We start from the raw sequence: 27,739 nt of genomic DNA on the forward strand, positions 1-27,739 counted from the left end.
TGACAATTGTCTGACTCGCGATTGCAGAGCAGTTTTTTTCCAAATAGGAACAATTTGATGGCAAAATATGTTTTGCCTCATATAAGGGCCACCCTTTGGTTTCCTAATAATAGATCATGGACCTAAAACACCCCTTTAGTATCCTGTGAAGGCAAAAGACACTCTGCTTAAAGGGGGATTCTCAAACAAGGGCTCATATAACTTACTTTCCAAGTTGAACAGTGAACCTCAATCTTATAATATAATTTCTAACATTAGGCACAACACAATAGCCCAAAATCATGTTGCAATTTTTGTTTATTATCAATGTCAATGAAATAACACTGCATGGGCAATCATATTGTTTAAATGGAAACCCAGTCACTAATCTCAAGTATGGTAGAAGGGATATAGTTTATGTGATTTTTTTTATTTTTTTTTACATTACTGAGATACACACATTATTTAAGTAAATAAACTGCAATTAGCATTATGAAAAAACATTCACAACTACATGTACAAATATTTCAAGGATATAGCTGGTCTGGCGATATAGGATGCTAATCTTGTTTTTCTAATCCAATCTCATACAGACCTGAGTGCAATTCTTTAATACGTTTACTACAAAACCACACTTTTCATTACTGGATAATTTGCGCAAGATAGATTGCTCAATACAGTGAAATGAGGGCAGCAGAAGCAAGACAAAAAAGTTATGAAGCTTTAGATTTATTTATTAATTGTGTTATTTATCCAGTGGACGTATTCTTTAGTGAGACGAGTGAAGACAGATGCATCATTGGGATGTCCACAATTTGTATTCCCAAAAGATGTGATTCCTCTAAAAACACCATTGCAAAGTAAGGGACCACCCGAATCTCCCTATGAAAATAAAATTGGGTTAACATACTTAAAATTTTCTACATATTGTTTACATACTTTCATTTGACTTGATTTAATCTTAATTAAGTGCTAAACATTATGTTTATAAAACAATTCACATCTAAAAAGAAGCAGAAACAAATCACTGTGGTGAGGACTAATTGACGTCTCTTGCAAATAGTACAAAAAAGACTATGAAATTTAAGTCACAGGGAATTAAAATAAATTTAGGAACCGCTCATCTTTCATCCATCTGAATTGAAATACCATTGAAGCAGGCAATGTCCTTAGGGCCAATGACCCATTTACCCCAGTATGCACTAGAGAAATGATCCCGCTGAATCTCAAGTCTGAACAATCTACGCAGATCAATATCTTACATTTAAAAGGTTTCCATCTTAGTTATATGTCGCTTTGAGCCTGACTCATATGTTTCCAACTCAGCTGATCGGGTGATTGTTTCTCTCATTTCACTGTTGATGCATTTCGTCTCCAACTGAGACTCTATCAACGCATCTGCATGCAGAATGAGGGTGGGATCCAACACATTAGCTTAAATTGACTACCGCTTCCTGATTTGATGAGCATGGAGTCATCTTGAGGTGACTGTCATTTACAGAAACTGTGTTGGATGATGGATCCCTCCCCCCCTGGGGTGCACAGACATTGTTACAGTATCCAAGCAACAGAGGTAAATAATTGTAAGTACCAGGAACCTGGGAAATAAAACAATTGGTAGAGGTCTAAGGTGGAGGGATTTCCACAAAATTAGTAGTATGGGGAAGTGACTTCTATTTGGAGTTTTATGCCATGCCTCCATTTTAATACAATATCTTGTTTTAGACATGAGGTTTGTGAATGATTGAAGAGCAGTGTTATAATGATTGTTACTATATAGGCTATATACAGCAATGATATAGCCTTAGGAGAGGAAATAAACAGGTAAACCAACATCATCCTTCAGGAAAACATGGCTGCTCCCTCCAATGAATTGCTATCTGCATTCCTGTCCTTTATAACCTGTTAATATAAACACGTGCTTCTAGACTATAGGTCACCTATGGACCAACTCCTTATGCTGCTCTCCAGGCCACACGTTGTCACCATTCCCCTAAGTATAGCAATACGGTAAGAATGGTTTAGGAAATGATTCTGTCTCTTTTTAAATACAATACGTTAAGAGATACAGTGGCTTGAAGAATTATGCTGTTGAGCCTACAATAAATCAGTTGTCTTCTACAAATCTCTTGGTGACCTACAAAAGAGACTTTTGCACCACACCCTGTCTTCCTATTAGGCTTACCACATATTTAATTTAGATCCTGCACTGGAGTTAATTCTAGCATTGGTTGAAGCTTAGACTAGATAAGATGATGTCACACTTACTTGACAAGTGTCCTGTCCTCCTGGCCCCACATTGGTGCACAGCATATTTTTTGTTATATTAACCTTATGTTCCCATAATTTATGACATTTCTCTCTGTCTATAACAGTGACATTAACTTTCATTAGATTGTCCGAATAATCGCCGTGTTCAGTCAAGCCCCATCCGGCTGCTTCGCAAACAGTTCCTGCTTCTGTGTCCTCAAATGTGTCTGGCAAAGGGAGAAGCTGAACAGCTTTGTCAAGCTTTACCTTACCTTGCAACTGTAACAGAAATGAAAGTATTTAACCTACACAAAATTATCACTTATACCACCCTAAGGCTAATATGTCAGGTTTGTGTAAAATAAAACAAAGAAAGAAAGAAAGAAAGACAAAAAACCAATGGGGAAAAAAGACTCACTCTGGCTCACTTACTAACAATACTTTTAGGTGCAAAACGTGCACTATACCATTGCAACCTATCACAAACTTGTTTTCATTGCCTGACTTGAATTAAACAAATAAAAACTGGTTGCTGTGATTCATTGCAAATTTTGCAACAGAATGCAATCTTAGTAAATGGGCCCTACTGATAGTTTTGCATTGGTACTTGGAACACTACTATTTTGTGTGATTGAAAATAATAATGTAAAATATATCGGGGTAGCAAAGTGGAAACAATCAAGGGTAGAGATATCATAATTCGATTGGAGACATACAACTACTAACCATGGCGGAGTCTTAACGAGTGTTCTGCAACTTGTAGAAAGTGACCCATTTTCTCATATTGATTTATAAACCTGACCATGTTTCTAGCTGCCAAAGAAAGGGTACAACCGGTTGGCACACTGAGCCCCTGGTATTAATTGTATATAGTAGTGGGCTTATTTGTTTTCCACAAACTTGGTATTAGGGGAAGATTCATTTGACCGCGATGTTCTGCTGGACATCCTGCGAGGTAGTGTTTTATATATATTAAAGTCTGAGTATTGTCCAAAAGGGACTTTTAGCATTCAGTCAGATAAAGAATGTCAATTCCTTGACCAGGGGAGGGCTGGCAGACTTTAGCCCAGGGGGCAAGCACACCGCGCCGGCCCATATATATATATATATATATATATATATATATATATATATATATATATATATATATATATATATATATATATATATATATACCCAGGCCCAGAGCTGGAGCTGGATTAAGGCTCTGGGGGTCCTGGGCACTTTAGACAGGTTAACAGGTTATGATGTAGCATGGTTGTCATTTTAGACAAATACACAGGCAATACTGTGTGCACTACTATTAGGTGCACACAGTTCTGCCTTCACGAGTAATACACGGTGAAGCGGGACATACCTCCCAACTGTCCTAAGCAAAACAGTCACCCAAATTCGGGACTGTCCCACGAGATTCAAGATAGTTGGCAGACTGTTTTTCTCTCTCCTACCTGTTCTTGTCACTGTCACCACTTGTGGCTGCTGGTTACTTTAGCTCATTTGCTGGTTGTCTGGATCCTGGAATATTGGAGGCCTTATTTGGAAAAAAAATGGGTACATAACATTTAGAAAACTCCAACCAATTCCAGTGTTAAATCAATAGCACCCACATTTTATAATTAGGCCTCCCTTCAGCCACAACATTAAAATAATAATATTCACATTTGCTAAATAGGGGCCTGATTCACTAAGGATATTAACTTAATAAACTTCTTATTTCAGTCTCCTGGACAAAACCATGTTACAATGCAAGGGGTGCAAATTAGTATTCTGTTTTGCACATAAGTTAAATACTGTCTGTTTTTTCATGTAGCACACAAATACTTGATAGCTTATTTGTACACTGAAATTTAAAGTTGATATTTGTGTGCTACATGAAAAAACAGTCAGTATTTAACTTATGTGCAAAACAGAATACTAATTTGCACCCCTTGCATTGTAACATAGTTTTGTCCAGGAGACTGAGTTAAGAGGTTTCTTAAGTTAAGATCCTTAGTGAATCAGGCCCTAGATCTCTTTCCCTCCAACCAACCCTGACATTAGATAGCAAACACATTTAATATATAAACCTATTTCCCTCCCTCCAAGTAGCCCCAGCAATAATTTAAATAGCATTTACGGTTAACAAATATAACCATTTCCCACAACAATCCCAAGCTTTAAATAATTCATAATCACATGTAATAGACCTCATTCTCCCCAAACAGCCCCACAATCAATTAATAGCTCACCACCCCAGTATTAACTTAAAGGTGCAATTACTCCATCTTAAATTCATAGGACCCACTATTAAATTAAATTGTCCCACCATCACCCCACAAATAAAATAGTACCCAATACTTATCTCCCACGTGCACTCCTCGATTAAATTGAGATATATATATATATATATACACACACACATACACACACACACACACACACACATATATATACACACACACATGACCCCCTCCCTCACACACATTACATTCCTAGACTGGTCATTCCCACACACAATACATTCATATACTGCCCCCCCTACACACACACACACACACACACACACACACACAAACACACAAATACATTCATATCCTGGCCCCCACACACACACAAATACATTCATAAATATAGTATAATGGAAAAAAGAAGCGCTTTCCATATGAGTGCAATAGGGGCTGCCTGCATTACAACATGTTAACCATAGATGTCCTACATTGCAAAGCTAGAGATTAGTAGCTAATATCCAAACTACTAAGATTATAATTCATAGAGTATCTTACATATATGTCTCTGGCGCCACACAATGCATTCAAAAAATGACCATAAATCAAGGAAAATATATATAGGTGTATTCAATTATTGTTTATTCTAAAAATGAGATATATTCATAATGGTATAACCACCATTTGAACATTTATTCATAACTATGAATTCATTAAAAATGATAGACAAGAAATTCTTGAAAAAATAATGTGTGTCGATTTAAAAGTAAATTGCAATGTTCCAAAAATTAAAATATATAAAAAAATATAAAAAAAACAAACTCCGTAGCGTGAGTACTCACGTATCCTGTAGTAGTTAGTGTGATGGAATTCCAAACTTTATAGGTGCATACAAATATCCATGCGTCCGGACAGTTTCTTTCGTTTTGTTTAGTTATCTTCCGGCACAGACACGCTGAAGATATTTGCAGTGTTTTTACTTCCTGGTATGTTGGAACGCATATGCGTTCCAACTTGCGAACTTCCGGTATTTACGATCCTAAGTGATACAAACACTTTCAACAGCTTATATTTAAAATATACAACTGTCAGTCGTATTTCCCGTAGTTATATATTTACGCCACTTGTATTGCAACTTCTCGTTTAGTGTAACTGTCGTGTTACATGTCCCGTATTTTCGGTTATTTAGCACGGCATCCAGAATGTAAAAAACTCCTATGAAGGGGATGATCAATTAAGTATAGGATTGTTTCCCATTCACTCCAACGCGTTTCACCTTTGCAGGCTTCCTCAGGGATTGGGAATTACCTATCAAATGACTCTTTAAATGGTTGTTGATGAGTGACGTCAATAAACACGCCTCTCTTTATGTTAATAGGTTCCTTTATTAAAACTCGATATTGGGTCTAAAATGCAATGATAAATCAGATGTATAATGGTTCAAATGAAACTACCTAAATCAAAATCTAAATTTAACCCTTTGGGGGCTAAAGTGGAAAGTTCAAACATCCATTTGGCCTCTTCTTTTGATATTTTCGTTACAAAATCTCCCCCCCCTCCAGGATTTGGAGATCTTTTTAATACCCATAAACTTTAGGCTTGAAGGGTCTGAATTATGATATTTGATATTATGATATATGATATTTGGTGACACACTATGTGTGTCCACTTGATTGCGTATATTTCTGCAATGTTCACTCAGTCTTATTCTCAGACTTCTAGTGGTCCGGCCGATGTACTGCAATACTGATTTTGATAAAATATACAAACTTGAGAGGCAGGACCTCTTGAAAGGGCCTAAAAAGACGATTAAAATTAAAGAAAGCTCAAACGAAGTTAGATTTATCACTCAATATATCGTTAGGATCCGCGGCCAATTGAAGGTGGCTGGTCCCGGGCAGGGGCCAGCCACCCGGCGGCCCGAAACAATGTTTTTATGTCCGGCCCGGGGGACGGGTGCCCCTCTGCTCCCTGGGCCAGCCCGCCCCTGTCCTTGACTCATCAACTCTTCAATATCTTTGAATCCATATTTGTATACTTTCTTTGCACATGTGTGAAAAAAATGATAACTTCATTGCTTTGTATTTGTGAGTAATGATATGTGGCTTTTCAGATTCTGCATTGTATCATACCTTTAATGAGACCTATGTAGTCTCAAAAGATTGCAAATAAAGCTATTCAGTTATCGTCGGCCAATGATTTCTATCACTTTAACTGCACTGGCTAGCACTGTACAACACTGGACAGCACCATGAGTTTGAGAAACAGATATGTTTTAATAAGTGTCCATTCAATTATTTTGGTTTACTCCAGACAATAGTATATTAACGCTTAATTACTATATTTTTTATTTCCTTTTGTATTTGGTTAATGCACATATTATGGGATGGATGTATAAGAATACTGTTATGACAAGACATTATATCATTTCATCCACTGACCAACATTGTTGTGCGACAGGATCATTTAGCCTATGAGTCACTTTTACCTTTGCAGCCTGGCTGGGCCAAAATGCAAAATGTAGACTTATAACCTCATATGTCAATCTCCCATTATCCCATAGATTGTAAGCTTGCGAGCAGGGCCTTCTCACCTCTTTGTCTGTTTTACCCAGTTTGTTTATTAGTTTATTATGTTTGTCCCCAATTGTAAAGCGCTACGGAATATGTTGGCGCTATATAAATAAATGATGAGGATTATGATGATTTCATTGGTGCTACATGTGATGTTATGCATTGTATGACAATGTTATTGAGTCTGCTTGTAGAGCTCATCATTTAGGACAGCTGCCATTGTTTTTACTCTCTACTCATAATCCCTTATCTCCTCTCACAATAAGAGTGACAGGATTTCTGTGAGGTGGTAATCTTCTCGCAATCCAATAGTTTGGAAACTGACCTAGTGGAAAGTGGTATGTGTGACATTATTGGGGGCTTGGTATGGTGTCATTTAAGTCTCAGTAAGGTCTAGAAAGCACTGGAAATATGACAGTGAACAGCGAAATAGGTAGCAGCCACAACCCCCTGAGTTTGTTCATAACCTGCACTGTGGGATTGCACAAAACTATGTCTATATTTTTTTTTTTGTGCTAGACATAATTACAACAGAGCCTGGAGAAATTAGGATAATCAAGGTCACAAGTCAAAGTCAGCACTGGAGAGAGTCTAACAGAGGTCGATGGTTAGAGAAAACAGAATTGTCAGACGTGTAAAACTTCAGCAACAAAGAAACAATGGAGTTCTCACAGCAATTGGTGTGATTAAAGTGAGTTGCAGCCACATCATGATCACTAAGTCTTCATGTCTAGTATCGAGTGGCAATATATCAGTACAACTCATTTGTTTGTTGCTGCCATTGTAGCACTGAGATTTGTTGTACTCAGCATAGGATTGTGGCATCACACACATTACTGTCCTCCTATTTAAAGCACCTCTGCTCACAGCACCTGGTCTGAGCAAGGTATTGGTTCCAAGCATTTACTGTGAACAATTTCCTGTTATTTCTCTGTTCCTGAACTTTTGCTTGTTTTCCCAAATCCTTGACTTTAGCTAGTGACCTCTCTCTAGTTCTGGCCTCGGTTTGTGACTTTGCTTATCCTACCTTCATCAGTCCCTGACCTCGTCTGGTGAGTTTAGCTTCTCTGCTGTCTGGTTCTACAGTTCCCAGGTTGGATAAACCTGTATCTGCTGAATCCGACTACTGTCTGATACGAGCAGAGCTATACTGTCTATGTTTTACACTAGCAACCAGGAGGAAGATTAGAGACAGACCCAACTATTAAACTGTTGGATCTTTACTTGCAACTAACAAACAACTGCAGACATGTTATTATATTTTTATTTAGTATGATATGAGCTACAGTGGAGCTAGTCATCAAAGTGTACTTAGGATTGTAATAAAAGCAATTTTAATTTCTCTGTACAGCATTTCTCATTAACATTTTTAATAAATAGTGTGGTCTTATCAAACCCAAAATTTTAATAATATAATACGTTCTAATGTACAGCATTCTTACTTTGAGAAGCTGAAGGTCGTTATGGTAAACGTTATGGTAATTTGTTCTGTTATAATTTGGGTGTCTGATGAATTTGGCGACGGAACACTTTTGTTTATCCATTTCACTGTCTTTTCTTGAATGACCTCCAAGGATAACAGTTACTGTACTACCAGGCCTAAAAGACAGAAAAGGTTATTTACCAAAAGTGAAAAGCATACAAGTGTACAGAGATTCTCCTATTTGTCTGTCTCTGCATACATTGCTATATGGAAGTTTTTGGTTACATTGGTAGAAATGCACCTAAATATGGGCCTTTCCATATAAAATGTACATGGAAACTAATAAAGACCATAGGACGAGGTCCTTATACAAGGTAAAACATGCTCTGTGGTCTCCACTCTGTGAATACCATTTAAATTATCTTGTACTGCAAAACAAAATAATTTTTTTGCATGTGGGTGCAAAGCAAGGGAATGTGCCTAGGTAGCATTCATCACTAAATGCCCTGATATGCCCAGCTCCTGCCATCACAATGTGCACCCCAGCAGGTACCACCAGTCTATGCATTGATTATATTTGTTATAAAAGGTCACATATGGCATTTGTCTGTGGAAGGAGCATTTTTGCATCAGCATGGCCTGCCCCTGTAACACAGTTATACGAATTGTGCAGAGGTGGGCGAATCACATCATCACTTCCTCCCGCACTTGCCCCTTAAAACAAATATTGTAATTTCCTTAATAAGTATGCTGGCTTAGATAAATTTCTGTTATCACCTCACAGGTTATTTTTGTAGATGCCCTGTGAATTAGATTACGTGACAACCATGTGAAGATGGCAGGACAATCAAACGAGGAGGAAAATACAACTATTTGTGGCTAACTTAAATGCCCCCTTTGGATGTCACTTAATAACATACTTAAGTGAAAATATAGTATATGGGTGTGAGTCATCAAGGCACATATCTGCCGATTTTGGACGTATCGTATGCAAAATGACTCTGCACATGCCCAGGACCGCCAGAAATGTCCGTGAACGCAGCCGTGTCTGCTGTGTCCGCGAACACAAAGGACACATGCTACAGCCTACAATTTTGGGGAGTGAGTGGGGCGGGGAAGGGGCATTTTGCTATAGCCAGTGTACAATAGGGGCGTACCAAACTCGAGCACACACAGCCACGTCCAAATGATGCTATGAGCGTCTCAAAGTTACTAGTTTTTCTACCGTATCTCTTGCTCCAGCTAAAGGGCTAGTTTAAGTCCTGATCAGTAGTGATGATAGTAGTCTTGTATGCACGCTAGAACATGTTCCAAAAATCAACAGAGTGTGCTTACAATCACTCAATTTTATTTTATTGAAATGACTCTTATATGATATGGTGAGTTTGCCAAGCATCTATTAACTTTGGGCAGTAGCTTATGCCATTTTCTGTAGGAACTAAAGTCTTTGAACATTAAATATGTTTATCCTCAATAGGTAGTAATTAGGGCCGCCAAGAGTTATTTGGGGGCCAATACAGCAACTTTTTGGGCTTTCCCTCTCCATGGATGAGAAGGTCAAGGGTGGGTGTCGCCACTGCGCGGTGGTGCAGCCAGTAGGGGTGTAGCCACAGTTTTGGTGCGTGATCAACATGGGCGTGGCTGCTTCACTTTAAACATGACATATTGGGGGAGATTTAATTAGTCGCGTTGCTCCTGAGAACATTGTGGCTGCGCATTTTTACTGGTAGTACGGTAAAAATATAGGCTTATTTTTGCTTTCACCTCTAAAATCTGCATATATTTTTCTAAAAAATAGGCGTGAGGTGTCTATACAGAGACACTTTGTGCGCATATTTTGCGAATTGAATCTCCCCCTATATGTATTAAATCGGTGTTGCTCTCACCGACCTGTCATTGCAGCTTTCAAAACCTGGTACTGGATTCTTGTATGCATCATGGAATGTTGGGACCTGTTTGGAAGATGTATAGGTACATGAAATATGAAAAACCGAGCAATAAGTGAACACAGTACATAACACAGATCACACAGTATATAATACATTATAACAAAACATTACATTCATCATGCCCTCCCCAGCCACATCATGGAACCCCCAGCCACATCACGCCAAATCCATGCCACATCATGCCAAATCCATGCCACATCACGCCAAATCCATGCCACATCACGCCAAATCCATGCCACATCACGCCAAATCCATGCCACATCATGCCACCCCCCCAGACACATCACACCACCCTCCCAGACACATCACAACAATCCCCCCAGACACATCACAACAACCTCTCCCCCAGACACATCACAACAACCCTCCCAGACACATCACAACAACCCTCCCAGACACATCACAGCAACCCCCCAGACACATCACAGCAACCCCCCAGACACATCACAGCAACCCCCCAGACACATCACAACAACCTCTCCCCCAGACACATCACAACAACCTCTCCCCCAGACACATCACAACAACCCTCCCAGACACATCACAACAACCTCTCCCCCAGACACATCACAACAACCCCTCCCCCAGACACATCACAACAACCCTCCCAGACACATCACAACAACCTCTCCCCAGACACATCACAACAACCTCTCCCCCAGACACATCACAACAACCCCTCACCTAAACACATCACAACAACCCCTCCCCCAGACACATCACAACAACCCCTCCCCCAGACACATCACAACAATCCCCCCAGACACATCACAACAACCTCTCCCCCAGACACATCACAACAACCTCTCCCCCAGACACATCACAACAACCTCTCCCCCAGACACATCACAGCAACCCTCCCAGACACATCACAGCAACCCTCCCAGACACATCACAACAACCCCTCCCCCAGACACATCACAACAACCCTCCCAGACACATCACAGCAACCCCCCAGACACATCACAACAACCCTCCCAGACACATCACAACAACCTCTCCCCCAGACACATCACAACAACCCTCCCAGACACATCACAACAACCCCTCCCCCAGACACATCACAGCAACCCCTCCCCCAGACACATCACAGCAACCCTCCCAGACACATCACAACAACCTCTCCCCCAGACACATCACAACAACCTCTCCCCCAGACACATCACAACAACCTCTCCCCCAGACACATCACAACAACCTCTCCCCCAGACACATCACAACAACCTCTCCCCCAGACACATCACAACAACCTCTCCCCCAGACACATCACAACAACCCCTCCCCCAGACACATCACAGCAACCCTCCCAGACACATCACAACAACCCTCCCAGACACATCACAACAACCCCTCCCCCAGACACATCACAGCAACCCTCCCAGACACATCACAACAACCTCTCCCCCAGACACATCACAACAACCTCTCCCCCAGACACATCACAACAACCTCTCCCCCAGACACATCACAACAACCCCTCCCCCAGACACATCACAGCAACCCTCCCAGACACATCACAACAACCCTCCCAGACACATCACAACAACCCCTCCCCCAGACACATCACAGCAACCCTCCCAGACACATCACAACAACCTCTCCCCCAGACACATCACAACAACCTCTCCCCCAGACACATCACAACAACCTCTCCCCCAGACACATCACAACAACCCCCCAGACACATCACAACAACCCCTCCCCCAGACACATCACAGCAACCCCCCAGACACATCACAACAACCCTCCCAGACACATCACAACAACCTCTCCCCCAGACACATCACAACAACCTCTCCCCCAGACACATCACAACAACCCCTCCCCCAGACACATCACAACAACCCCTCCCCCAGACACATCACAACAACCCTCCCAGACACATCACAGCAACCCCTCCCCCAGACACATCACAGCAACCCCCCAGACACATCACAACAACCTCTCCCCCAGACACATCACAGCAACCTCTCCCCCAGACACATCACAACAACCTCTCCCCCAGACACATCACAACAACCTCTCCCCGGGACACATCACAACAACCCCTCCCCCAGACACATCACAGCAACCCCCCAGACACATCACAACAACCTCTCCCCCAGACACATCACAACAACCTCTCCCCCAGACACATCACAACAACCTCTCCCCCAGACACATCACAACAACCCCTCCCCCAGACACATCACAGCAACCCCCCAGACACATCACAACAACCCTCCCAGACACATCACAACAACCTCTCCCCCAGACACATCACAACAACCCCTCCCCCAGACACATCACAGCAACCCCCCAGACACATCACAACAACCCCTCCCCCAGACACATCACAACAACCCCTCCCCCAGACACATCACAACAACCCTCCCAGACACATCACAACAACCTCTCCCCCAGACACATCACAACAACCTCTCCCCCAGACACATCACAACAACCCCTCCCCCAGACACATCACAACAACCCCTCCCCCAGACACATCACAGCAACCCCCCAGACACATCACAACAACCCTCCCAGACACATCACAACAACCTCTCCCCCAGACACATCACAACAACCCCTCCCCCAGACACATCACAACAACCCTCCCAGACACATCACAACAACCTCTCCCCCAGACACATCACAACAACCCCTCCCCCAGACACATCACAACAACCCATCCCCCAGACACATCACAACAACCCATCCCCCAGACACATCACAACAACCCATCCCCCAGACACATCACAACAATCCCTCAGACACATCACAACAACCCCTCCCCCAGACACATCACAACAATCCCTCAGACACATCACAACAACCCATCCCCCAGACACATCACAACAATCCCTCAGACACATCACAACAATCCCTCCCAGACACATCACAACAATCCCTCCCAGACACATAACAACAATCCCTTCCAGACACATAACAACAATCCCTCCCAGACACATCACAACAATCCCTCCCAGACACATCACAACAATCCCTCCCAGACACATCACAACAATCCCTCCCAGACACATAACAACAATCCCTCCCAGACACATAACAACAATCCCTCCCAGACACATCACAACAATCCCTCCCAGACACATAACAACAATCCCTCCCAGACACATAACAACAATCCCTCCCAGACACATCACAACAACCTCTCCCCCAGACACATCACAACAACCTCTCCCCCAGACACATCACAACAACCCCTCCCCCAGACACATCACAACAACCTCTCCCCCAGACACATCACGTAAAGTGACAGAGCGGGGTCAAGAACTGCTAAGACGCATGGTGTGTAAAATTTGCCAATGCTCTGCTGATTCCATAGCTGAAGAGTTCTGAACTTTCACTGGCATTAATGTAAGCACCAAAACTGTGTAGCAGGAGCTTTATGGAATGGGTTTCCATGGCCGAGCAGCTGCATGCAAACTTCACATCACCAAGACCAATGCCAAGCGTCGGATGGAGTAGTGTAAAGCACACCGACACTGGACTGTGGAGCAGTGGAAACGTGTTCTGTGGAGTGACAAATCACGCTTCTCTGTTTGGCAGTCAGATGGGCGAGTCTGGGTTTGGAGGATTCCGGGAGAACGTTACCTGCCTGACTGCATTATGCCAACTGTGAAGTTTAGTAGAGGAGGGATAATGGTATGGATCTGTTTTTCTCCAGTGAAGGGTAATCTTCATGCTATACCAAGTAATTTTGGACAATGCTATGCTTCCAACTTTGTGGCAACAGTTTGGGGAAGGCCCTTTTCTATTCCAACATGACTGTGCCCCGGTACGCAAAGCAAGGACTACAAAGATGTAGTTTGATGAGTTCAGTGTGGAAGAACTTGACCGGACTGCACAAAGCCCTGACCTCAACCCCATCGAACACCTTTGGGATGAACTGGAATTGAGATTGCGAGCCAGGCCTTCTCTTCCAACATCAGTATCTGACCTCATAAATGCTCTACAGAATGAATGGGCACAAATTCCCACAGAAACACTCCAACATCTTGTGGAAAGCCTCCCAAGAAGAGTGGAAGCTGTTATCACTGCAAAAGGAGGACCAACTTCATATTAAAGCATATGTGTTTGAATACAATTGCATTTCAGTCCTTGTTTGTGTAATGGTCAGGTGTTTGCATTCACTTGCAACTGTAAAACACGGGTTGCATGCAGAATGCATGTTTTAATGAATCAGGCCCGATTTGCTGATGTGTCCTGTTGATCGGAATTGGTGTTGAATATCCTGTTGTAAGATGAATGAACCTCACATGTTAATTGTGTACAATCATGTCTTAGCAGTGCTAGTGGTTATGTCTTTGATGCCCACCTCCACCATAATCGTCATGGTCACAACATGTACACTTTACTGCTTGTTTGAAGATCACATTCATGTTAAACAGCTTTTGCAGATAAAAAGACTCATTCTAATGCCATATATATTGTTCAATGTGCCCACAATGGGATGTAGTCAATCTGTCCACACCAAAATGTCGACAGTCCAACTGTTGTCATGTTCAGTACGTCAACATGGTTAAAGTGATGACACTGTCGACAGCTGCTAAAGTCGATAGTTACAAGGTGGACATTCAAATGGCAATGACAACGCTGCAGACACAGTACACATAGTAATAAAACGTTACTACATTAAAAAGCAAAATAACAGCGTTCCCCATCTCTCCACAAACAGACTAATCCTACTGCTGTCCCTAACAACCCCCCCCCAATTTTACTAATTCCAGCACAAGGCTTTACCAATCGGGCTGGTGGCACTATACCACGGGAACCCGCAGTATGGTTCCCCTGCCATAATGACAACCAACCCCAGACTGGTCAGCACAGGCCAGCTTAGGGCTGGATTACCTAGGGAGATGGGTTCAGCTGAAAAAAAGTGCCCCCACAGCTCCCTTTAACCTAAGGGTACCCAGACCCGTGCTGAAAGCACTATGGCTCTTCTTACAAACCTGGGTGGTGGGTGTGGAGTAATAAAAAGTATTTGATAGTAAGCATACCATTTTGATTTGGTGCACTACAGCTCCCAGCGAGCTCAGGCTGCCATTGACAGTTTGGGTACGCTGGTGCTTGTAGTACTACAAGCACCAGCATACCCTTAGCTGCCAAGGCATACTGGCACTTGGGGAACCACAAGTGCCAACATGCTCTGGCACCCAGGGCCCACTGAGACCTGTAGTGCACCAAGACAAAATGTAAATAAACCACATACCTTGTTTTAAACATAATTTTCTTTGAAATAAAAAAAAACCACCCCTGTGATACTCACCAACATGCAGGTTCTTCATCTGTAATCCATGATTCTCCATGTGTATAAAATTATATCCCTTGACCATCGCAGCTTGCGCATAAAAAAAAGCCATGTCCATAATCTGTAATCCATGATTCTCCATGTCTATAAAATGATATCCCTTGACCATTGCCGCTTGCACCTAAAAAAAAATCCACAAAAAAACCCCCATACCCGGTCCTGAAGCTTGTAAAAAAAAAAATAATCGTTAGGAACAGTGCTTTGAAAAATTTGCCAATGTTGCATACTAGCTCTTGTGAGCATTGTGAGTGTCCATAAACTGTCACATTTAGAGAATGGCAGCTGTATTGTGCCGATGGCTGGTGGTGCCATTGACGTTTGAATGTCGAAATTGTGACTGTTGACAGCTGCTAAACTCCATAGTCACAATTTCGACATTTTACCCTTGTTGACATACTGAACCTGTCGACAGTCGGACTGTCGATATTTTTGTTTTGACAGCCTGACCGTCGACAGATCGTACAAAATCCCACACAACCTCATATTGAAATTCTGGTTTTCTGACATCTCAGGACCAGGTGCAGAAAATTCTCTCTGTCTGCATATGTTTTGTGAATCTCTGCTAGATGTGAAATGTTTGGGAACAATGGCGGAAATAATTTTTCCCCTTTGACCTGTACATTTTTGATAATACAACAAAAACCCTGCTATGAAAGGAAGGCTTTGCCGTATTAGGTTGCTCCCAACCTACTATAGCCAGATTCAATAAAACCCTGGAAGAAAGTGTGAACAGGAGATCTAACCATTAGTTTTCCTAGCCCAGATTAAGTGGCGAGAATGGGATGAAGCCCCTGGCTTGTGGCTGCACCCCCCCCCCCCACATATAAACCATCCGGGAGGGCCCCGTCATCTGTCCATGTGTCCTCTCATCTTCTCGATCCATGGGACAAAGTGGTCCATGCTTGGGACGGCAGGAGAGAATCTTTAAATCAGCTCAAATCAGGTATGTAGTATTTCTTCAAAAAGATTCCCCAGGTATAAACGTACCCTATAGTAGTAATGAAAATGCAGTGGCCTGATATGAGGCTGCAGCATGAAGCCAGTCACACAGCCAGAGAGGTCCCAAGGAAATCACTATGCAGAGCCTTACAAAACGAACAGATCCTTTGTTAATGCTCCTGATACAAGCTGGAACTTAGCAGTATGTGGCCTAGAAAGGCAGCTCTGGAAAAAAATGTACTACTGTGTGCTTGGAAAATGCCAAAAATGTGTCTGCTTGGCTGTCGTTCTTTGACTGAGTGACTCCTTACAAATTATGTACTCTAGCCATCCTTAAATCTCCCATCCTTATGTAATCTCTAGCCAAATCTCTCTATGTCACCCTCCACCTAGGCTAGTGCCTTACTGCGAGGTTTGCTATCTTTGCATGCATTACTTATAGAAAATTAACAAAAGCAAACTCCATGCAGTGTCTATTGAGCTGCAGTGAGCTTCAATCAGGCCTCAATAAAATCCCACATTGATACTACATTAATTTTGTAGCTCTTCCTGAATTTTGACTTTACACATATAACAATAATTGTTTAGATTTCCTTGATATGAATATTGAAATATGTTTTATGGGATATGCACAGTGCAGCCAATCAGAAGGGGCAGTGTGGGAAATCCGCTTCTGATTGGTTGAGCGGGTATTGTTCCTTCTTGTCAAATAAGTTCAGTTTCATTCAGCGTTCCAGCCATAAGGTGCAGGACTTATCTAATAGGGCTTTTCATTTTTTTATCCAATAGGACTACATTTGAAATTATGTTGTAGAGGAAGATAATGGTGACTTGGGGGTGTCCATGTTTTCAACCCTGATATATAAATCTACACTTATCTGGATGACATCAGTAGTACTTACAGTTCACAGTGAGCCGCAGTTAGTACCCAGTTACTTTTTATTAAACTTCCTCCACATATCATTTCATGTGTTTTCGTCTCAAAATTGATCAGAGCCATGTAAGGTCTGGAATGAGGAACAACTTCATCACCATCTATGATTTTAACCCTTGTACCTGTGTGATTTAAGATAAAAATGTCTCATAAAAATCAATTGTACATTTTATACAGAGCTACCAAATACATTTCTAAGACATATATGATATTGTGTATCCCTTACAATAAATTATAATGCTCTTAAGTCACCAACATTGGAACCATTTAAAGGCAGCAGACTGCAAGCCCTATAATTATCAGAAGTTATATCTCTCCATCTAGTGGGAAACTCCCAGCATGCCCTTCCAGCCTCTCTTGAACAGGGCATGTTCTCAGTTTCACAGATGAAGAGACAAAGTTTGCCAATTGCTGCTAATTAGACTTGTTTTGTGGGTAACATTCCTACCAAGATGAAACTTCATTAACACTTATGACCATAATGCAGATTCTAGACTATACCAGAGCAGGATTTATAAAGTATATGCCATACTAATACCATACATTCATGCTATGAGTATATATTAATATTGAATGCTGCATTTCACAAAAAAATAAGGGTGGAATTGCAGGATGTTTATATAATATGTGTTATCTATATAGTATGTTGTATTTGTGGAGCATGAATATACCTATTTTTTTACAAGAGAAAAGTTAGAAGGACCCTCTAAATATCCTGTGCTGGACTCTGATAGTTCCACAAGTACCTGCAAAAAAATCGACTGCATCACCAGCTCTACATACTTAAAATGTTTAGCCTTACATTTTTTTATAGCAATGCTCCTAATGACAAAATCCCTCACCCATTAGATCTGAAATCGGTGATGTCAGGGATGTCCTGATTTTTTAACTGTGTTGACCATGTTAGGGCCAATTTAATACTTAGGCGAAATGGGCAATTATCCTTGTTCCACCTGAATGGGGAGGGGGGAGCTATTTACTCCCTAATAATGGAGTAGAGGCTGGAGAGAGCTTCTATCTCAGTCCCCTTGTGTCCTAGGAAGATGAGACACCCCTGGTTATAAAGATGAGAATATCAGTTTATATATACAGTTTTAAAAAAAGAACCTAAATGCTAATCATAGTCTTAGAATCTAGATACTAAGGGCTAGATTTACTAAACTGCGGGTTTGAAAAAGTGGAGATGTTACCTATAGCAACCAATCAGATTCTAGCTGTCATTTTGTAGAATGCACTAAATAAATGATAACTGGAATCTGTTTGGTTGCTATAGGCACTTTTTCAAACCCGCCATTTAGTAAATAAACCCCTAAGTCTTACATTATTCTAACACTGGCCCAGGTTATAAGTCTAAACTCACATTAAGTTTTAGCCTAAGACTTAGCCCAAACCCTAATCCATAAACCTGGTCCCAAGCGCTAAAAATATCCTAAATTTATAAAAAACAAAAACAAAACTGTGATCTAAATATTTAATAATCTCTCACATAAACAAATAGTGTAAACATTTTGGTCTCAAGAAAACGTTACATATTTGGTGTACAGTTGCAGCTTACCCTTGTGTTTTACAAATTGGACTGATAACCCAATAATGTGAACTTTGCCCTGGGGTCAATAATTCTTTAATGCTGCAGGGGGATAATGAGATTTTGAAATGTTGAGCAATAGTCGATTCAAATCAGTAAATGGAGTTCTGCAAGTGCTGGTCTCAACCTCTCCTCTCCTCTACTAAGTTTTATTGCATACAGAGGCACATGTTCAATCCACCATATGAAACAATACATCTTACTTAAATCTAAAGTATAAAAAAACCCCTTAAAAAAAGGGCAGACTATGTGGAACTTTAAGTTCTTTTCTGCTGATAAATTGTATATGTGTGGGTGTATAAACACACATACACCTGTTAATTTTGTCAGCAGCCAATTAACCTACCAGTTTGTTTTTTGGAGTGTGGGAGGAAACCGGAGCACCCAGAGGAATCCCACGCAAACACGGCGAGAACATACAAAATCCACACAGATAAGGTCACGGTCGGGAATCAAACTCATGACCCCAGCGCTGTAAAGCAGAAGTGCTAACCACTGAGCCACCTTGCTGCCCAGATTTCAATGTTTTTATTATAAGATAAGGAGGAGACAAGATTTTATTTTAAAACACAGGACCTCATCCTTTGGGAAATAGTTAGAGAAGTGGCAACAGTTAATTTTCCTGTTGTACCTGAAATAGTATTCCATCAATCTGCCAGATTTGGGAAGGAGAAGAATCAAATGCCGAATGTTATTTCTGGTTGCATCAACACTACTTCCACATACGACCTTAATACATAACCATACTTGGCAACTACCGGAGTGGAGATGAAGTGGCAAATGCAGAGGTCAAGTGGCAAATGAAGGGAGAACATTGTGCTGCAATTTGCATATTTTGGACCTTGCCCCTGTGGAAAAATGAAGCAATTGCATCATCACACCACTGGTGTCGGCAGACAAAATGACGTGATTGACTGCGAATCAGATCACGGAGGCCCGAGTCCCATACACTTCACTAGTAAGTCGGTGGGATACTGGAGAAAGACCAGCGTCTGGAAGAACTACTACATTATGAGAGAGTAGGCAAATATTTAGAAGGTGGCAGTATGACATGGAAAATGAAAGTAAGCTTTTCACACCTCTATCTTTCTGCCCCAGTTATACACTGGCCTCACAGTACTACTATGTGCTGGTGTTAATGTTTATATAATTGGTTTGGCTATATATGTTGTCCTAACTCCTGCCACTTCTAAACATAGACACAGAGGAGAAGACTGAAGTGAAAAACTCTGTGCTGCTGTTAGAATTCAAATGCTCTGATTGGCCAAAGGTTGTTTTATCACCGACTGCTTCACTTCCTGCATGTCCGTTTGCCCCAGTATTTAGGAATGATTGCAAATACAATCAGTGCCCTCTTCGTCAAATGCACATGCATTAAAGAACTAGTGGATGGATTGTAGTACTTTTGTGAAGTGGCAGGTAAGTGAGGATTGCACTTTCCCAAGATTACCCAAAAAAAGAAAGTTATCTTGAGCTGGGGTCATCGATACATGGACAACCCCTTTAAGCACTTTATAAATAAAAAAATGTAAAGGTCATCTTTAATCGCTCACAATATGCAAATCATTGCACGTTTTTAAGGCCAGATGAAGAGGCAGATTTATCAAACAATAAAAGCACTATTGCTGATGATTGTTTATTTTTCCTCTTTATATATAAAGGTGGTTAACACTGCTGTGGTACTAATGTCTACGTGATGCCTGTTCTGTTAGCACCATCTCAGGCGTTAATAGAAGAAGAGCACTGGAAAAAAACCTATATATGTATTAATATGAATTAAATATTTTGTTTTTGTTTTTCAGAGCCGAACTATTTTAAAAAATTAAGAATATTACCCCACCGCCCAGAAAATATTATTTTGTAAGGAAAAAAAATAGATATATCATGTATTATATCTATTGATATAATACATATAATACATGGGCAGCACCGTGGATAAGTACTTCTGCTTTACAGCACTGGGGTCATGAGTTCAATTCCCGACCATGGCCTTATCTGTTAGGGGTTTGTATTTTCTCCCCTTGGTTGAGTTGGTTTCTTCTGGGTGCTCCGGTTTCCTCCCACATTCCAAACCATACTGGTAGGTGAATTGGCTGCTAACAAAATTGACCCTAGTCTGTCTGTGTGTGTGTGTTAGGGAATTTAGACTGTAAGCTCCAATGGGGCAGGGACTGATGTGAGTGAGTTCTCTGTACAGCGCTGCAGAATCAGTGGCGCTATATAAATAAATGATAATTGATATACATTTTTCTACTCTCATTTGTAGCTGACTATAGCTGAGCTGACCTATACATAAAATATTAATAAATTGCAGTAAATGCTGTTAAGAAATGTAATTTTCACCACATCAAGAAGATTTTTTAATAAGTTGGGCAGCACGGTGGCTAAGTGGTTAGCACATCTGCCTTACAGCACTGAGGTCATGAGTTCAATTCCCGACAATGGCCTTATCTGTGAAGAGTTTGTATGTTCTCCCCATGTTTGCGTGGGTTTCCTCCCACACCCCAAACACATACTGGTAGGTTAATTGGCTGCTAACAATTTGACCCTAGTGTGTGTGTGTTAGGGAATTTAGACTGTAAGTCCCAATGGGGCAGGGACCGATGTGAGTGAGTTCTCTGTACAGCACCATGGAATTAGTGGCACTATATAAATAAATGGCAATAATAATAGGCCCTTTTGAGCCTTAAAAATGAATTTTTTTCCAATATAACTAAAGGTACATCACTTTTATTAGATTTAATTTAGAAGTATTTTTCTCTCTTGTGCTATAGTGCAATATCTTTTTTTTTTTTTTTTGCAAGGCTTAGTTTACTGAGCCTCTATTTCTCTGTGGTCTGACTATTGGTTGATAGAACTTCACTGAATTCTGGCATCCAATCAATGTTCAGAGTTGCACAGGGCAGGGAGCAGGGGAGGCAAGACTCGACTCAGCAGCCTATTAGGAACATTTTAAAGGAAAAAAAAAATGCAGATGGCCCAGTGACCCAGCCCAAGGTAGCCGACTATGGGACCAGCCAGGGGTGGAAGATGTCCCATGCTCCCCAGCTCAGCCTGCCCCTGACAGGGAGCTCTGTCAGCCAATATTACTGCGTACTGACCGGAGCTCTGCTACCTGGAAGGAGAGAACAGGGCTAGGATTACATTATTTGCTTCCCTAGGCCTTTGTTGTTATGTCCCCAACCCTTAACCACTACAGCACCAAACACTATAGTCTAAAACCCCACCACACCCCATGTGTATTAAATAAATACATTTAATTTACCAGAAACTAAAAACGTACCCTCTCTCTCAGCCTGAACAGAAATGCAGGTACATATAAAATAAAATAACATTTAATTTTGAACTACTATCACTTGCAACTTAACAAGCAGACAGCTTCCCCTGCAATTCTGCCACCCTAGGCTCGGGGTTATCCATAAATCTTGGCTTGTATGAAGGGTTACTGAGTATATGGAACTCAGTACCCCCAGGTCTACGTCAGTCAAAATGATGTAAATATGCCCTTACTGTACGCCTACGCTTGCCCGCTCCTTCCCCGTTCTGCCTCTACAGTCGCAAGGAGTCGTAAGAGTAAGATGTGTCAAAATTTGTTTACAGATATATGCCTACTTCTTTGTATGTAAACACAGTAAAAAAAGTAGTATTTTCAGCAAATAAAACAGTCATACATCCAACTCTATATGACCCTTATGTGTGCTGCAAATGTGTGCAGCTAGTGAGTTCCTTTATAGATTCATTCAATTGTTGATGATTACTATGATTCATTATTTAACCCTCCCAGGTTATTTCGTTGAGAAGGCATTTCTATAAACCATAGAATTTGGCGAGGGGGGGGCTATATATATATATATATATATATATATATATATATATATATATAGGAATATATCTGGGTCAATGGAAAGCTCTCATTGTTCTTCTAGTCAGTGCTAGGATAATATATGACAACCGCTGTTCCCTCAAAGCTGTGTAAAAAATATAGCATTAGCACTGAACTTGTGCGCACAAATCTAAGCTGTTCTTTTGATAGACATTAGCAATTGGAATGATGTCTAATTTGGACACACACAGTCTTTGCTGGAGCGCTGGCACAATGGCACACACACAAGGTCATTGTCTGACTAGATTTTCCGTCCATCTGGATCTACATCTGAAGTATCTCAATAAGATGTTATTCACAGTCTGTGTTTTTTTTGGGTCAATACACACTGCTATATGCGGTCAGTTAGTCCTAACATGACACAATCGAGTAATATCTTGCAGAGCATGTGAGCCCTCTAAAATGCAGCCGTTGATATATTGTAATACCAAATAATGACATGGCATCTTCTTTAATCAAGCCTTATCTTGACTTTCATTGTTGATCAGGATGTGTGAGGAAGGGCAGCACAAGAGAATGCAAGAGAAAGAACAGTTGGTCAGATAAGAGGCCTGAGAAGTCAGAGATATTGTAATATCTGTCTTACATTGATAATACTACTACCGCTATAAATATAATACTGTATCAATTAAGGGAAAGATGTCCTGACAAGTTGTATTTTTATATAAATTATTGTACTTGTACAACTGTCCCTAATTCCCAGGGACAGAACCAGGTTTTAAGGATTTGTCCATGGACACAGATTTCCTGCACAATATATTTAGTCTTATCCTGTAAATAAAATGCCATTTCCATGATAGTTTCTTATTTTACAGACTTTACAAGCTAAGCTCTACTAAAATAAATACATTAATTGTAATTATTTAATAATAAAATAATGCATTATAATAATTTTTAGTAATTTATAATAGGGGTTTTATTGGACAGAGGTCAACACAGACTGTATAATGAGGGGCACCTGCTAAGCAGCTCGGTGTCCAAATATTTAAAATGTTGGCAACTAGAAGCACAATATTAGTAACATTTACATGTTATTATGAGATAAGATGTAGTTGTAGTTTTCATTGTAATAGAAAGAAAAATAAACATCAATCTGTAAACTGCAATGCTTGTAGTGTTGTAGCCATTTACCAAGTGGCTGTTTTGAACAAACAAAAAAGAACTAACATTATAGCCCATAATCTTTTTCCACTTACAGATTTATTCCAGTGTTGTTCATGGCTTCCTGCAGTGTTTCCACTAACCGGTCCCGCACTGTTTTCCCGGTTTTCCAAGAAAAAACAGGGCAAAACCTGGAAATCTAGAATTTGAAAGTGGAAACCCTGCACAATGCTTACCATGGTGAAACAGTGAAGTTAAAGGGGATAGCTCCTTCCCAAGTCACACTGGAACAATTAAGACCTGGGGATGCTGCATGCATTTTTTTCTGAACTTAATCTCACTCATGTGACCAAGAACGTTACCCCTCCACATCAATGTGACACCATGTGACCATTGCCCTCTATGAACGCCAGCACTTTTCTAGCTGGAAAAACTCTAGTATTCAAAGTGAACGTTTGTCACCAGGAGGCCTATTTATTTTACAGCCAAGGGACAGCCGCCTTTTAAAGTAAAGTTGTAATTTATTAATAAGGCATCACAACAGATATCATAGACAACTGCTGCTTTGCCTTTTTTTTTGAATTCCAAAGCAGTTATTTTGCACTGTTTAACAAGTGCAAGTTGTAAAAAACAGCTACTTGTGCACGATGGCTAACGCCAGCTGAAACTAGTGTTAACCACTGAAGTCTACGAGGATAGTATTGTGGTAGAGGGATCTTCAGATCCCTCACCGCAATTTACCTGCTCTCCCACCAGTTACTATCGCAAAGGTGGCCACTTTGCATTAGTGACCATAGAAAAGATAGGATACAGGTCTTCGCAGGAACAGCAGATTTTCGTGACTGCTGTTGATATTGAAGATTTTTAATAAATACTCCCAATATTTCAATCCTTATCTTTGCAATAAGGATTGAAAGGGATAGTGGTTAAAATGTGGTGGTTTATAAATATGCCTGTATAAGAAGCATATTGAAGGAGTCTGTTTAATCACATCATGGAACTCAAGATATATTCATTGGTTAAATGTGCTGCAAACTTTGCAGAGTTTCACACATCATCTTTCCCACTTAGCCTGGGGGACGTCTTGACGGACATACAGCGTTTGCACAAGGCAGCTGTATCCCTGTATTTGTAGTGGGAACCTCTGTGAAGAGCTTCACAAGTGCTGTATTGACAGCTGGGTCCTGATTGGATAGTAACAATACACTTCAGCCGATCCCACTTGTCACACAGCACTAGTGAAGCTCTCCAGCTGAATTCACATATACAAGTAATTCAAGAGGGAGACTTGCATCACCTTCCTAATTTGCAGTTATTTTACCCTTTCATGACCACACTATTTATCACATTTATGCAAAGAGCTTGTTTCAGAGGAAAATATTTGTGTATATATCTTATGATTTATTTTAAACATAGTGGAGTTCAGCTGTGTCAAAAAAAACTGTATTTATGATCATATTGCAATCTGATCAAGTTTCATCAGATTAGATCTGGGATCAATTTGACTACTTCTGTCCTTGCTCTAATCAGATTACAATAAAGATGTACAATCAGATTGCAATTATATTTGGCTCAACACATTATAATGGTATTTAACTATGAGCTGGTGACCTTGTGCACAATCAGATTTTTGTTGCTTAGGTAGGATGTCAGCTTTTTTCTCCAGCTCACAGGTAGATAGTCTAGAACCAACTTAAATATATGGTCATTATTGCAAGAAATTGCATATCATCTTATTATCAATTTGAAAATATGAATTAAATAAAAAAACATAGGTGGACTTCTATCTTCAGTTACAGATCAAATATCTCTTACCTTCAGAGATCAGCAGGTACGCTGCGGAGAGAAGCAAGATGAGAAAAGGTTTCATGGCTGTTTAATGAAAATGATGCACAGTGTGGATGTTGTGAGCTGTGAACATTTAAATACCCAGTGTTCTCACTACAATCTAAACAATCTACCACTACATAGTGATAAGGGCCATTTACCCTATTGAAATATTTAGTCACCCACACAGGCAGTTTCAATAATTAGTCACTGTGTTTACCAGTATTTCTTAATGTTACATATTGCAAATCTCTGACAGTTGGTGTATGTAGAAAAAGGTTGCGCAAAGTTTGGCAAAGAGGAGTGTTTTGTTTTTTTAATTTATTGATATATCACGGAAGAATGGTCTTCTTAAATAAGAAATTCACTGTTCTGATAATATTGAAAACATCTGTTTAGTTCATAGCTATCAATATGTGATTATTCCAACATTGACCTGTTAATCTACAGCTGTAATTTAGATGGTAAGGAGAGACCACTATGAACAATATTCACTCTGCACAATAAAGGTAATGAAGCTGCAAATATACAAATTGTATTTTGTGATGACATATGCCTATTTTTCCACAAATATGTCTATTTGTATTGGAGATCAGAATATCAAAATAATGACATGTCATTATTAGAGATGAGCGCACTCGGATTTATGAAATCCGAGCCCATCCGAACGTTGCCGATCCGAGTCGGATCCGAGTATTGGCGCCAAATTCAAATCTGAAACTGAGGCTCTGACTCATAATCCCGTTGTCGGATCTCGCGATACTCGGATCCTATAAATTCCCCGCTAGTCGCCGCCATCTTCACTCGGGCATTGATCAGGGTAGAGGGAGGGTGTGTTAGGTGGTCCTCTGTCCTGCTATATCTCGTGCTGTTCAGTTCAGTGCTGTGCTGTGCTGTGCTCAGTCCAGTGGTGCTGTGTCCTGTGCTCTGTCCTTCTGAGGTCAGTGGTGCTGCTGGGTCCTGTGTTGTGTCCTGTTCAGTCCAGTGGTGATGTGTCCTGTGCTCTGTGCTTCTAAGGGCATAGTTATTTCCCCAATATTCCCCTGTGTTTAAAAAAATAAAAAAAAGTTATTTAAAAAAATACCAAAAACTAATTTAATTTTTTTTTAATTACCACAAAATTTGCACAACCAATCCTGCAGTATAAGCCCATTGGTACTGCAATATTACCAAGTTCACACATTCAGCAGTAAAAGTCCAGTGGTACTGCAATATTACCAAGTTCACACATTCAGCAGTAAAAGTCCAGTGGTACTGCAATATTACAAAGTTCACACATTCTGCAGTATCAGTCCAGTGGTGCTGTGTGCTGTGCTCTGTCCTGCTGAGTTCCGTAGTGCTGCTGGGTCCTGTGCTGTGTCCTGTTCAGTCCAGTGGTGCTGTGTCCTGTGCTCTGTGCTTCTAAGGGCATAGTTATTTTCCCATTATTCCCAAGTATTTAAAAAATAAAAAAAAAGTTATAAAAAATATTAAAATAAAAAATTAAAAAAAAAAAGTAATTATAACCAAATTTGCAAAACCAATCCAGCAGTATAAGTCCATTGGTACTGCAATATTACCAAGTTCACACATTCTGCAGTATCTTGTGCTACATATAATGGAGACCAAAAATTTGGAGGATAAAGTAGGGAAAGATCAAGACCCACTTCCTCCTAATGCTGAAGCTGCTGCCACTAGTCATGACATAGACGATGAAATGCCATCAACGTCGTCTTCCAAGCCCGATGCCCAATCTCGTAGTACCGGGCATGTAAAATCCAAAAAGCCCAAGTTAAGAA

At 40.7% G+C, this 27,739-nt stretch overlaps 1 protein-coding gene across 1 annotated transcript; it reads right to left on the reverse strand.

The window, feature by feature from the left end:
* Positions 1-279: 279 nt before the first annotated feature.
* LOC142109468 (granzyme A-like) lies at positions 280-26,022 on the reverse strand. The gene is made up of 5 exons (XM_075193652.1): positions 25,950-26,022; positions 17,534-17,687; positions 8,449-8,605; positions 2,248-2,508; positions 280-861 (listed from the first exon to the last, which is right to left on the reverse strand). The coding sequence occupies exons 1-5, from the start codon at positions 26,002-26,004 to the stop codon at positions 709-711; spliced, it is 780 nt and encodes a 259-aa protein (XP_075049753.1). The 5' UTR covers positions 26,005-26,022; the 3' UTR covers positions 280-708.
* Positions 26,023-27,739: the final 1,717 nt, after the last annotated feature.

Source organism: Mixophyes fleayi, chromosome 1 (genome assembly GCF_038048845.1).
Source record: "Mixophyes fleayi isolate aMixFle1 chromosome 1, aMixFle1.hap1, whole genome shotgun sequence".
NCBI classification, from domain to species: domain Eukaryota; kingdom Metazoa; phylum Chordata; class Amphibia; order Anura; family Limnodynastidae; genus Mixophyes; species Mixophyes fleayi.